General features: G+C 36.2%; 1 protein-coding gene across 12 annotated transcripts in view; it reads left to right on the plus strand.

Moving 5' to 3' along the window:
• LOC143036681 (slowpoke-binding protein-like) overlaps positions 1-15,000 on the plus strand; it is a 138,987-nt gene that overhangs the window by 109,050 nt on the left and 14,937 nt on the right. For 6 of the 12 annotated variants that reach the window (XM_076204243.1, XM_076204247.1, XM_076204254.1 and 3 more), the window contains 3 exons: positions 4,233-4,382; positions 7,187-7,263; positions 11,361-11,441. In XM_076204243.1, coding sequence (XP_076060358.1) covers positions 4,233-4,382; positions 7,187-7,263; positions 11,361-11,441 — 308 coding nt within the window. The remainder of the gene's footprint in view (positions 1-4,232; positions 4,383-7,186; positions 7,264-11,360; positions 11,442-15,000) is intronic. The other 6 variants (XM_076204244.1, XM_076204245.1, XM_076204246.1 and 3 more) reach the window with 6 other exon arrangements.

Here is a 15,000-nt window from a genome sequence, read left to right on the forward strand (position 1 = left end):
GGAATAGATTAATTGAATGGCTATCTAGAACAAGAAAAACAAGATATAATGGGGATTGTGGAGACAAAATTAAAAGGATCATTACCACCAAATAGTGTAGGACAAAGAGTATATAATTGTGGGTACAGAAATAGAGAAACAAAGCGGGTGGAGGAGTGATGTTATTAACCAAGAAAAGCCTAAATGTGACAAAAATTACAGAAGGAGAGGACAATGTGGAATTGATTATGATAAGAGTTGAGGATAGATATATGAAAAATAGAAAGTGTGCAGTGATTTATGTCCCACCCAATACTCACGCATGGAAGGAAAGAGAACACTCCAAAATGCTGGAAGACACAAGAAATACACTAAATGAAATACTAAAGAAAGAAGGAAATCTGGTAATTATGGGTGACTTTAACTCGAAAGAAATATATTAGGAAGAGATGACGGTGAAAGGTGAAGAAGATCACTGGGGAAACATATTACTGTAAGTGACCATTGATTACACATTGACACAAGGGGTCAAGGAAAACACCAGGTATAGAAATAACAATGAACCCTCAAGATTGGATTTGATATGCACATCAGAACCCGAAATTGTCTATAAAATCGAATACAAAACACCAATTGGAAAAAGTGATCACATACTAATGGAACTCGAATTAAATGAAGAAGCAAATATAGAAATTAAAGAAAAACATTGAAAAGGAAGGAAGACTAATGTACAACAAAACAGGTTTTGAGAAACCTAGGAAATTCTTTCGTGAAGCAAACTGGAAGAAAATTAATAATGAAGAAACAAAGGTGGAAGAGAAATGGACAATTTGTAAAGAAATTTATAATGAGGGTGTGAATAAGTATGTACCTAGACAAAAACATAAAAGGGTATATATAAAATCCTGGTATAATAAAAAGTGCAGTATGGCAAAATACAGAAGAGATAAAGCCTGGAAAAGATGGAAGAAGGAAAAAGATTGAGAAATGGAAAATATATACCAAACTAAGAAATGAATATGTAAAATTACGTGGAGAAGAAAGAAGAAATTATGAAAAGGATATAATAGATAAATGTAAAGATCAACCCAAACTATTTTATAGATATGTAAATGGCAAGCTAAATAATAAACAGGAAATACACAAATTACGTCAATGTAACAGAGAATACACAGATATAGAAATGGCAGATATTATGAACAAACATTTCAAATCTGTATACACCAAAGAGGAAAAAAAAATCTACAAAACTGTGATAAAAGAAATTGAAGTAAGATTTTCTCCATTGAAGAAAATAAACATTACTCAGAATGAAATAAGGAATCAAATACTAAAGCTTGACATTAACAAGTCACATGGACCAGACGGAGTTGCAAACTGAATACTGAAGGAATGCATAGACAAACTAACAGGAAAAATATACAAAATAATAGAATGCTCTCTCAAAGAAGAAAAACTACCAGGAGACTGGAAAAATGCCAATATAGTGCCGATATATAAAGGGGGAAATAAGGAAGACCCAACAAATTATAGACCGGTGTCCCTAACAAGTACAATAGTTAAAATTTGTGAGAGAATCATCGAAGATAGATGGACAAAATATCTGGAGGAGAATAATATACTAAACCCGAGGCAATTTGGATTCAGACAAGGAAGACCATGTACCACTAATTTAATTTGTTTCTATTCAAGATTGATAGATATATTGCAAGAAAGGGATGGCTGGGCAGACTGTGCATTCCTGGACCTACAAAAGGCATTTGATAAGATACCACACAGAAAATTAATATATAAACTGGAAACAATATGGAAAACTGTTGAATTGGATGGAGGAGTTTCTTCATGGAAGAAAAATGAGAGTGGTGCTCAGAGACAAATATTCAAAATGGGAAGAAATGAGTAGTGGCGTCCCACAGGGGTCAGTACTAGCTCCGATAATGTTTGCTATATATGTAAATGACACGGACGAAGGCAGTGAAAGTTACATGAACTCCTTTGTGGATGACGCAAAGTTATCAAAGAGAATAAACTCCGAAATAGAATGTGACTCATTGTAGAGGGATCTGAACAAAGTCTCAGAGTGGAGCAAGAGATGGGAGGTAGAATTCAACATCAAGAAGTGTAGTATAATTGAATTTGGAAAAAGCAAGAACAGAATAACCGGACAGTATAAAATTGATGGAAAAGAAGTAAAGAAAGTAAATTCTGAAAGGAACCTAGGAGTAATCTTCACCAAAGACATGTCGCCAGATAAACATATAAATAAAATAGTCAGAGAAACATACATTTTGTTGAGATCAATAAAGGTGGCCTTTAAATACCTGGATAAGGAGATGATCAAGAAAATATTACAAACACTGATAAGGCCAAAACTGGAATATGCAGCGCTGATATGGTCACCTAGTACAAAAAAGAATATAAGAAAATTAGAAAGAATACAAAGAGCAACGACAAAGTTGGTCCCAACACTTGCAAACCTGACATATGAACAAAGACTGGTCGAACTGGAATTGCCAACTCTGGAACAAAGAAGAGAACGAGGGGACCTAATAACCATCTACAGAATCATGAAAGGAAAAGAATGCCATGATAGAGAGGATTTATTAAAGCGGGACAGAGGAAAAACAAGAGGACATCCAATGAAACTCAAAAAGGATAACTACAGAAGAGAGCTGAAAAAGAACAGCTTTCTACACAGAGTGATAGATATATGGAACAAATTGGATGAAGAAATAGTGTGTGCAAACACAATACAAGAACTTAAGAACAAACTTGATCTTGTGAGATATAAAAACGGGTCACCACGAGCATAGCTCCCCTTCCCGTCTAATACAACTAGGTAAATACAACTAGGTAAATACACGCTAACACTCACACGACTCGATGGCGCAGTGGTAACATTTGCGGCCGCCACTACGGAGGTCCTGGTTCGAATCCCGCCCAGGGCTGAAATCATTTCAGTTTCGCTGCGCTGCGAGTCGTTACTCTAACTCTCGTGGGTTAAGAGTTGTGTATGTGTGCGTGTAAGGTCATAGCTCTCTTCCGGGAGGGTAATAGCTGACAATCACGAGTCTAACGCGTGATCCAAGACCATGGTAAATCACACACACACACCCTCATACATATACTGCAGACAGATAATATAGAACTTACGTCGGGCACCTTCATAGGGTGGCCACTGAAAAACTGAATTATATAAAACAAAAATAACTTTTACAAACAAAATTTTTATATATATTTTCGGTATTATTTGTGAAAAACAATATCACTTAAATGACCACCATTTTCCTGTTCACAAATACAGACTTTTTCCACAAGCATTTCCCATGACCTGAAGCAAGGTCCTAAACATTGGATTTCGTCTTTAGTGTTCTCCTTAAATTCTTAGATTGTTCGAGAATTGTTTATGTTAATTCGTTCTTTCAAGTACGTCCACAAAAAAAAAAAAAAAAAAAAAATCTGGTGCCATCAAATCAGTGAACAAATAATAATAATAATAAAAAATGAATTTGTCTGGCCACCGCGTTCACTTGTTTTGATGACATCAGAACTCTTTTTTTGTGGGGTTATTTGAAAGATCGTGTTTACGTAAATGAGCCTCGAGCAATTCAAGATATTAATGAGACCATTGAAGTCGAAATCCGACGTTTAGGACCCCTTATGTACGGTCATGAAAAATGCTCTAGAAAGAGCCTGCATTTGTGAGCAGGAAATGGTGGGCGTTTGTGTGATATTGTTTTTCACACATAATATTGAAAAAAATCCATTAGTTATATTCATCCCCTCCCCCCCAATAAAATTTAAAAGTTATTTTTGTTTTATATCATTCAGTCTTTCAATAGCCATCCTGTAGTACAAATGTATATCAAACAAACGTTGTAGATCGGCCCTTTATTAAGCCCCATCAACCCTCCTAACATATATTTCTACACAAAAACTGTGAAAATGTGTATGTGTGTGTGTGTGTGTGTGTGTGTGTGTGTGTGTGTGTGTGTGTGTGTGTGTGTGTGTGTGTGTGTGTGTGTGTGTGTGTGTGTGTGTGTGTGTGTGTGTGTGTGTGTGTGTGTGTGTGTGTGTGCGTGTCTGTGTGTGTGTGTATGTGTTGAATGTCCGTGTGCGTGTTATGTGTATGTGTGTGTGTGCATGTGCGTGTGTGTGTGTGAAAGTGGGCATGCATACGTGTTTACATGTGATCATACACACGCTTACATATGTACACATAAACTGTCTGATACCGATCTCTCTGTCAACAGGTGCTGCAGGTGTTGGACTTCATCTTCGGCAGTGGAGAGCAGTACCCGAGCATTGAAGAAATCCTTTGTTTGGACTTCTTCCGAAACCTAGATCTTCGGGAGATGCGAGCCATGCCCATTCCTGTGAGTTTCAGTAAAAGAGCACCGAAGGTAACCAAATAATTTATATTCTATTTTGATTTTCGCTTTACCGAAGTGACCCTGCTGGCAAGCTCAGTCGGTAGGCTAACTCTTGGCTTCTATTATTATTATTATTACTTTTTTTGTATGATCTGCAACCTTGATTTATGCTGGGAAAAGGGAATAACCATCTTTGTTTCTTTTCTTTGAATCGTACGGAAAGTATTGTATCAGAAAAGTGAGATAAGGAAATATTGACTAGGGTAATATTTTGTGACTGAATTTATTATTGAGATGTAATTTCTTTTGCACACAAATGATATACTAAAAAACTTAAAGTCTCATAAATCATTAGAAAGTTCCTTCATTAATAGATTACCTCTCACATTGCACATTTTAGTTCAATATATCTGTAATCTAGAGAATACAGAACGTGAAAAAGACGTGGGAGTGTTAGTGAGTCCTGACCTTAAATTCAGGAAAACGTGCATTAGTGCCAGGAATAGAGTTAACAGGGCATTAGGGTTCATTGTTAAGACGGTTACAATAAGAAATGTAGATGTATTTATTAAACTCTATCTAGCAATTGTTAGACCCATGTTTATGTATGCAGTACAGTTTTGGTATCCGTCCTATGGAGTGGATATTAATTCACTAGAATCAGTACATAGGAGAATGGCCAAAATGATACATGAGCTCAGAAATCTACCTTACGAAGAGAGGCTTAGGCACCTCAACTTACACTTTCTGGAAAGACGTAGCACGCGGGGAGATCTAATAGAGGTATTCAAATGGATCAAGGATTTTAATAAAGGTGATGCAGACAAGGCCATCATATTAAGACAGCAGGGCAGGACTCGTTATAATGGATTTGAATTGGACAAATTTAGATTTACGAAAGAAATAGGCAAGAATTGGTTTACCAACAGATTGGTTACCGAATGGAATAGACTTAATAATCATGTAGTGAGCGCTGAAACTATTGGTTGCTTTAAGAGAACGTTAGATAATTTTATGGATAGGAATGATAGGTGGTAATGGACATTATAAACGTGTAGGCCTTCTAATAACTTGTAGTCTGCTACATTCATATGTTCTTATGTAAGGCGTAGAGGAATATGTAAGTTCCATCTAGTGTTTTAGCTAAGGGACACTCCGAGGGATGTAAAACCAACATAATCTCATGTATGGGAATTCTTTGTATTTGCTAAAACTAATGTTTTTTAACTCATTTATGAATATATAGTAATACGATGCACATATCAAAAGCAGTTATATTTCAGTATATTTTAGATAAAACTAATGTTTCTTAACTCATTCATAAATATATAGTAATACGATGCACATATCAAAAGCAGTTATCATATTTCAGTATATTTTAGAATTTGGTTCTTTTTTGAAATACACTGTCGGTATTTCTTTTTGTTTTATTATTTTCTTCTGTTTTCTTTTATTCCATAATTTTATTTCATCCATTTATTTACTTCTGATTATATATTATTTTATTCTTTTTAACTTTGTTTTTATTTAATTTCTATTATTTCATTTTGTTTAACTTTGTTTTATTTCATTCCTATTTTCCTATTCTATTTCATTTCATCTTTATTTATATTCCTGTTATATTTTCATGCCGCATTTCCTGCTAATGATGCTAATGGTGAGAGGCGGGGGGCAGGCAGAGAACTTTCTTAGCTTCGTAATTGAAATTTTTACGCCATTTGCTTGCTTATTGCTAAAGACACTGCCCAAAAGATTATCTTGTATACATTTGTAATTTTGGTGTATTCAATTTCATAATTGATTTTTTTTTTCTTATCATGTCCAATTTTTTTCAGTGGATAGGGAAATAATAAAACGGAAAATTCTGGTTTTATTTTCATAGTTATCTATTCATTTGATTCATCTAATTATGTATTTATTCATTTTATTTTACTTATTTATATATTTATTTATTATCTATCTATTTATTTATTTATTTATTTATTTATTTATTTATTTATTTATTTGTTTATTTATTTATCTGTTTATTCTATTTATTTATTCATCATTTTTCTTTATATAACGGGATTTAGAAAATGCCCATTGACTGTGGAAGGTCAACTGGAAGATGCGAAGATAAATACTCGATCAATCAACTAAATCGTTGCCCCTTGGTCTCCTGCAAAAGACCCGTGACCTTCAGATAACCGGCAGAGATGACCTTTGTTAAAGTCTCTTTCTCGAGGGCACATCCTGAGTAGAACAAGTGTTCTTCTTGAGTGGGGCTCCTTGGTCCCTCAAGACGTTTATTGGGTGATGGTTTCGTCTTCGTTTAGAAGAGGAACCAGCTCATTGGTCGTCTACACACAGGGGTTGTGACCGATTCTTCGCCTGAGTGCAAACTGAGACGCAGGCGACATTAACGACGCGGCACAGAGCAAAGGCAGAGTTCCTGTTGCTGAACTGAAGTACAGTTTGACCTTATCCCTCACTTGAAATACGAATGGATGAATTGACTGAGCATTTCAAATGAGAGGGAAGTTCAAAATGTAGCTCAACTGAGCAACAGGAAGTCTACCTTTGCTCTGTGCTGCGTCGCCTACTTCTCAGTTTGAACTTTGGCTTTCATTTGCATAGTCCACCACCCATTCCCGATCACCACAGAACAAAAAGAACTTAAAATAAAAAAAAATGGACCTACGTGGACAGTCTTCATGTCCACAGAATGAAAATTTTAGGAGAAACCCGATGTCCATGAAACAAATATATTAGCATTAATTAACCCTGTTGATCTGTCAGAAAATGTTTTCTTGTACTGATTCTTACTAACTTTATTAATAACATCTCTCTTTCAGAACCACATGCAGGCGCGATATTCTCCAGTTGCACGAAATATCCTCAGAGAAGTTCGTCGCCATCAGAAACAGAGAAAGTAAGTATAACAAGTATGTGTATATATATATATATATATATATATATATATATGTATATATATATATATGTATATATGTGTGTGTGTATTTACATATATATATATATATATATATATATATATATATGTTGAGACATTCTGACAGGTTGACGTAAGCGGAGTAGGAAACGCAGGAGTCTTGGTCTTGAGTTTATTCCTATAATAAATGAATAATAAGGAATAAACTCAAGACTAAGACTCCTGTGTTTCCCACATACATATATATATATATATATATATATATATATATATATATATATATATATATAATATATATATATATATATGCATGTATACACATATACTGGTAGCAAAGGAAGGAACTAATCTCCACGCCTAGAGGTTGGTTTGGTGGGCTGTTTATGGATTCGCGTGAGAGTATTATCAGACCTTCCCACCACTAAACACCACTAGTACCTCCACTACTACCATCACCATCGATTTCATCACCAATATTACCACCACTACCACCACCATCACTACCATCACTACAACTATCACCACTATAACCACAAACCACTATCCCCATTGTCACTAACACCACCGCCACCGCCACCGCCACCGCTACCACCACTACCACCACATTTACTGAGTCTGTCCACTCTGTGTCTGTCTACAGATGCACCTGACATTCACACATATTTACATACACACACACACACACACACACACACACACACACACACACACACACACACACACACACACACACACACACATATACACTCACATTGCCATTTTAGTAAATAGGCAGCTAACCTTTCTTTGCCTTAATGTTATTTAGGTGTGTGTGTCCGTGTAAGGTCACAGCATTACCCATAGATCGGTCATACGAGCTCTGAGCTCTCTTCCAGGAGGGAAATAGCTGTCGATCACTAGTCCAACATGTGATCAAAAGACCAAGGTGAATACACACACACACACACACACACACACACACACACACACACACACACACACACACACACACACACACACACACACACACACACACACACACACACACACACACACACACACACACACGGTCCGGTGGCGGATTGGTAAGGCACTGGCCTCACAAGCCGGAGAACCGGGGTTCGATTCCCCGGCCGGGCGGAGACAAGTTGGGTTTGTCTCCTTTCACGTGTAGCCCCTGTTCACCTAGCAGCGAGTAGGTACGGGACGTTAGTCAAGGAGTTGTGACCTTGCATTCCCGGTGTGTGGAGTGTGAGTGGTCTCAGACCTACCCAGAGATCTGCTAATAATGAGCTCTGAGCTCACTGCCGTAGGGTGGTGTCTGGCTGTCTCGAAAAGAGGCTGCAGCAGATCCGAGGTGAATACACACACACACACACACACACACACACGTTGCCATTTTAGTAAATGGGCAGCTAACCTTTCTTTGCCTGTTATTTGTCTCATTGTTGTTTATGTATCTTCGTTTTCTTTACGAGGATGTAATTATAATTTTGATCTTAAAATCAGTCAAATGAATATTACATGCAAAAATGTAAATATTTCTTAGTAGTGTTTGTGCATTCAAAGGCTCAATTTAGACATTATCAACTCCGATGACACTATATAGTAATTTTCCTTTCAGCTAAATCAATGATCCTCATATTTCTGTTGTTGTGGAATGCTCGAGTGTAATGAGTGGAAGTTGTTCTGTCGCATAGGCTCATACCAAAGCCCTTTGACTAGATTTATCTGGAACTATTATTCATTTCAATACTGATACGCTTAAAAGTGGCAGTCTGCCGACAAGATTGACTAGATAAACACCATATGAGGACGGAGCCTTTATTTGTACGACGTTTCGCTTATTACAGCTTTTTCAAGTACAAGTTGAGATACAAATGCTTGAGATTAAATAAGGGGAAAGGAGGGAACGGGGAGAGAAAAAGGGGGGGGGAGGAAGAGGAGGAGGAGGAGGAGGAGGGTGGGGGGATTGGACACTGGGAAAGGATGAGAATGCTGGCCCAAACGTCCGTGGGCGAAATGTCCACAAAGGGTGGTTTAAATATTTAATATTTTGCTGGCCATGGGTATTAGGGGAATAATGTGAGGAGATATGTTAAACATGCCCCTGTTTTGTTCAATAGTGTTCGTTCCTTGAATGATTGCTGCTTCTAAACACTTCCTGCGGATTTTGTCTGGTTCCCGCATCAGCAGCTCTGCATTCTTCCAGTCCATAAGATGGATTTCCTTGTTTCTATGTGTCACACATGCATTGGTGGTGACATCATGCCTGACCGCGTAACGGTGTTCACATATTCTCAAGCATTTGTATCTCAACTTGTACTTGAAAAAGCTGTAATAAGCGAAACGTCGTACAAATAAAGGCTCCGTCCTCAAATGGTGTTTATCTAGTCAATACTGATACGAAAAGGTTTTTATTATATTGCCGTAGTTGTATTTTAGATCCGATAACCGAGTGTTCTATATTGATAGGTTACTACTTATAAGACAACAATCCTGAAATTACCCTAATATTTGTCCTGACCTTTGTCCTTTATTATATAATTTTCCTATGGATATCCTTTCATTGTCTTACACGTATAATCAATTGTCCTGTGATTGTCCCACGATTGTCCTGTTATTATAGAAAATTTCTATAAATACCTTCTCATTGTCCTATAATCATCCTAAAATTACCCTACAGACATCTTTAGTTTTCCTACAATAGTTCTACTATTGTGCTATTATCCTAAAAATGCCCTGTAATTATATTTTGTTGTCCTATAGCTGTACCACTTTTGACCTATATCTGTCCTTTTAAAAAATCCTATAAATATCTTTGTCCTATAATTGTTCTATATAATCAATCACTTGGCGACAAGAGCACAACGATCAGTCTATACCAGATGCCAGAATGTTGTCGTTACATTCATTGCTTTTTTTTTTTTTTTTTTTAATCTAATTTCACATCAGATACTCCAATCGTACATAAATAGTCCCATTACCAAGAAATAGCTAAAATAACGTCGCAATTGGTGGACATTCCTAATTTTTATTATTCTTAACAGCTTCGTAGATGTCGTTATTATTAGTCATCTATGTAGTTTATATTCATAATCATCACTCATACTGTTCGTGATTTGCGTTACCCCCCTCATCACCATTTTTGTGAAATAAACGAACCAAGCCACCATTACAGTGATTGACTGCAATTGATATCTTCACGACTGATATTTTATTTCTATTTTAACTGTTAGTTCATTTCTTAAATGTATTCTTTCTTTTTGTTTGTATATATATATATATACATATATATATATATATATGTAAATATAATACTGATGACCCACTTTCGGAGAAGAATAAGCGAAGATATAGAGATCTGTATATTTCGATCACTAACTGTGATCCTCTTCGGCAGATATAAGTTACAAAGTACAGAGCAATGTGTATTTATAGTAAAGCAGTGAGGTAACATGAGGGACGAGGCTCAGGTCAACACGCCCGGCACGCATGCTCGCATCTTGGTGGCTCAGGTCACATGACCGACGTTGCATGGGCCTTGTTGATTTTTGTCCACCGGTAATGTTGATGGTTACGGTGGACAAAAATCAACAAGGCCCATGCAACGTCGGTCATGTGACCTGAGCCACCAAGATGCGAGCATGCGTGCCGGGCGTGTTGACCTGAGCCTCGTCCCCTCATGTTACCTCACTGCTTTACTATAAATACACATTGCTCTGTACTTTGTAACTTATATCTGCCGAAGAGGATCACAGTTAGTGATCGAAATATACAGATCTCTATATCTTCGCTTATTCTTCTCCGAAAGTGGGTCATCAGTATTATTTACATATGTGCTACGACATATCTTTGTTGTGATATGTATATATGTAACTGTGATTATTATTTCTTACAACCTCATCACCTATTTCTGTCTCATCTCTACCCGTCACTTTTTCCTACTGTCGTATTAATTTACCTCAGTTTTATACTTTCTTAATTAATAGAGCACATACCACTGTTTTTATTGTTATTATTATTTTGTTAACAAATTATTTTTGTTTCTTTTTATTTCTTACTAATTATTTGTTTCTGTATCTCTGTGTTTCCTAAAGTTTCAATACTTTACGTCGAGGACATTCTCTCACCCGCACGGACTACTCCACGTCACCTTCTGAACCATACAAAGACCAAAGGTAAATGGAACGGCGCGTGGTCAGGCATCCACAATGTTCTCGCATACTCATACTTGTGTAAACACAATATATATATATATATATATATATATATATATATATATATATACACATATATATACATATATATATACATATATATACAGTATATATATATATATATATATATATTTATGTATGTATATATATATATATACATACATATATATACTATATATAAATACATACATACATACATACATGCATACATACATACATACATACATACATACATACATACATGCATACATACATACATACATACATACATACATACATACATACATACATACATGGATACATGCATACATACATATATGGCCATAAGCACAATGCACACATAGTTACGTTCATACACACAATGGCAACTTTATCATCACAATGAATCTCTACACAGTCTCAAGCCTTAAAGAAAAAGAGAAAAATGCAACTTGATATATGTTATTGCCAAGAGTGAGAACGCGCACAACCTAGCATACCACGAAGGTTCAACGAACTCTTTCTCAGTGTTCTAAGGTCGCTCTTTTCTTTCCCAGCATTTCTGAACATAGGTTCTAGGTCTTACGAAGAGTTCAGTTTTTGCTCAAGTGGAGAAATAATATAGAAATAGATGGTGTCTAGTTGAGAGTAAATTCCAGATTGTAGTCCCTGTACAACGACGCTTATCCTGGCATGATAACAATTATTTGCTTTTGTATTCCAGAGGTGACACGTAATCGATGCTACACACCTTTACGCGTGACGTGACGACTTTCCGGTTTTGAGAATGGTAATTTGATTGCATGGCCTTGAAGGCTTACTCATGAATGATTATCATAGGAAAAACTAGAGTTTGGACAATATTCTCAGTGACTGTTTAAATGGTAGTTAGATGAGCTTGCGGTTTTCATTCAACCTTAGCCTAACGTAGGACTTGTTCTCTACGTGCGAAAAGTTCTGAGGAAGAGAAACGTTGCTGATTGGTTCTAAGAATGCATGGCCATTTAGTGATTTCGTGATGAACAGAAATACACGAACAGTTATGAGGCAAAAGTTGAGTTAGTTGTCGAGGCAGTAATCTTGATCACAGTTAAAGGAAATGTTGGAGGATTTGAGGTAAGATAGTTTTCATAGTGTGATACATTACGGATACGATAGTTTCAGATTTGTTTAGTTTGTAGATTGTCGTAGAGCTTTGTAAGAAGGGGGTTTGTAGGATGAGGGAAGGCAAACAAATAAACAAATGAAATAAAAATAAATCAATAAATGAATAGATAAGTAAATATTATAAGAATAAACACTCGATACCCGATAATTTTGTAATAGAGTTACTCGAATAAACTCGTGCGGCAACATAGACGTAAACTGACTTTTTCATGAGTTTGTTGCAGGAACTGATCTTAGAATAATCTGGCAATAGTTGACGACATAACAAAAGTAGGACAAAAATATCAAAGAATAAGGACTATTATGGTACTTGATTTTGAGCGATTGATTTTTTTTTTTCAACAATAACTCAAATTACATATTTGCGTTCAAGAGACCTTATGACGCACCACATCCATTCATAGAAATTAATACTCTGCGTATTGCTTCGAATTTATATAATTTGTGCGTTTTTCATGAGACATTATTCTTTACTTCTCTTTATCTATTTAGTTGTTTTAATCAAAGATCTTAAATATGCCTATATTTCTTCTTTCGTCGTCACGGCTAAAGGCGAACCCACACATCGTCAAGGACAGATGCAATGGTAAATTGCAATTCATAACAACAAGAATAAATCCATATCGTCACACTTACTATTCATCACAATATACTTACCTTTAGTGTTTTGGTCACAGAGGATGAATATATATATACATATATATATATATATATATATATATATATATATATATATATATATATGAATACACACACACACACACACACACACACACACACACACACACACACACACACACACACACACATACATACATACATATACATATATATATATATATATATATATATATATATATATATATATATATATATACATACTAGGGTTTTTATAGCATGCATAATATGATTATGCAATATAGTCGTGACATAAAGAGTGAGATGTGGTTTCATATTAGGAAATGGAAATTCGTAGGAATAAGACTATTCTTTATAAGTTTCCACTAACAGTAAATTTACAATAACTTCCCATTAATCTAGTTGTTCAAGTAGGTACACAATACATAATTCTGTAGTTATCTCAGCAAACTCAAAGAAAATATTTAAATTGGCGTAATTAATAAATATACAAAGAAAAATCACAGCTAGATGCACATTTAGAGAATGGCAATAGGAGGAGGAGGCTATTGATATCCAGTATCTCCTTTGGAGTCTGCTTCCGCAAATTTTCTGGATGATCTATTGTACTCGCTTTATGGAATTGTGAAATTGAGGAATTGTAGAAAACAAGCAAAAGCATGATGTCCTTGGCTTCGGACTCCACCCGTCAGGTCTACTCAACAGTCAAGGACTGAGGATGGTGTTAGATAATGAGGTATTTTGATCAGGTAAACAGTACTTAGTGAATAAAATATGGGCAGTCTAGCAGAACGACCTACCTCTATTAGCATCCAAAGCCATCCACCTGATCCAACAGGTAAAGGCCCCCAATTTTTTCTTTAATACAATGAAAGTAATGGCCTCAACGTCGCGGAAATTATATGCAACGAAAGGAAAAACTGTAACATTATCATATAAAAGAATCTGGCTACCACAATGAACTAATTTTCCTTTTCAACTGGATGCCTTGTAGGTGGAGCACGTAAGAGGAAAGCGTTGGCGGGGACGTCCAGTCGTGTATAAAAGGAACGTCTTTCTGAAGAGTAATCTTGAAAGATGAGGCGAAATGTTCTCGGATAGGTGGTCCTCTCACGCACCTTTGGTATGTTCGAAGGAAGCTTGATGCTCTAAAGTCCTCACAAAGATTTCATCGATCTGGGAAATCAGTAACTACTTTGACTTCTTACGGTTAAATCTCAGCGACTTCTAAAAGTTCGTACTCGTAGAAGTTCGTTATTGGTATGACCAAATAAATGTTTTTATCCGTTGTGTAAGGTATGAAGTCTTCCAGTATCCATGGACATAGTCAAGTGTGATGAAATAATGTGGTCTTTGGTCGACACGAGGGATAGCGAGCTTTGGTTATGGAAAGTGTGTGATGATCCAAATACAAGGGATGTTCATTGTGAAGCGAACTTGTGATCCCCACCCCATCGTTCGGGTCATCATCATCCATTGGATGGCACCAATCTAACGGCTCATACTCAGCTGATTCTCTGATGTTCTATGCAGTGGCCGAGATGATTTTTTTTTTCTCTTCATGTGCAGATAGATTTTCATAAAATAAAGAGTTTTAAGTCATCTCTCAGGGTGATACGAAGTGGATCACTCTGCACCAGTCACAGGTTCTTTACATGTTTAGATCCCCTGCTGATGTGATCACATCTGCGACCTCTGTCAAGAAGAAACACTTCATTTTTTCTGAAGACAGGTG

Source organism: Oratosquilla oratoria, chromosome 21 (genome assembly GCF_046742065.1).
Source record: "Oratosquilla oratoria isolate Oo_2021 chromosome 21, ASM4674206v1, whole genome shotgun sequence".
Taxonomy (NCBI): Eukaryota; Metazoa; Arthropoda; class Malacostraca; order Stomatopoda; family Squillidae; genus Oratosquilla; species Oratosquilla oratoria.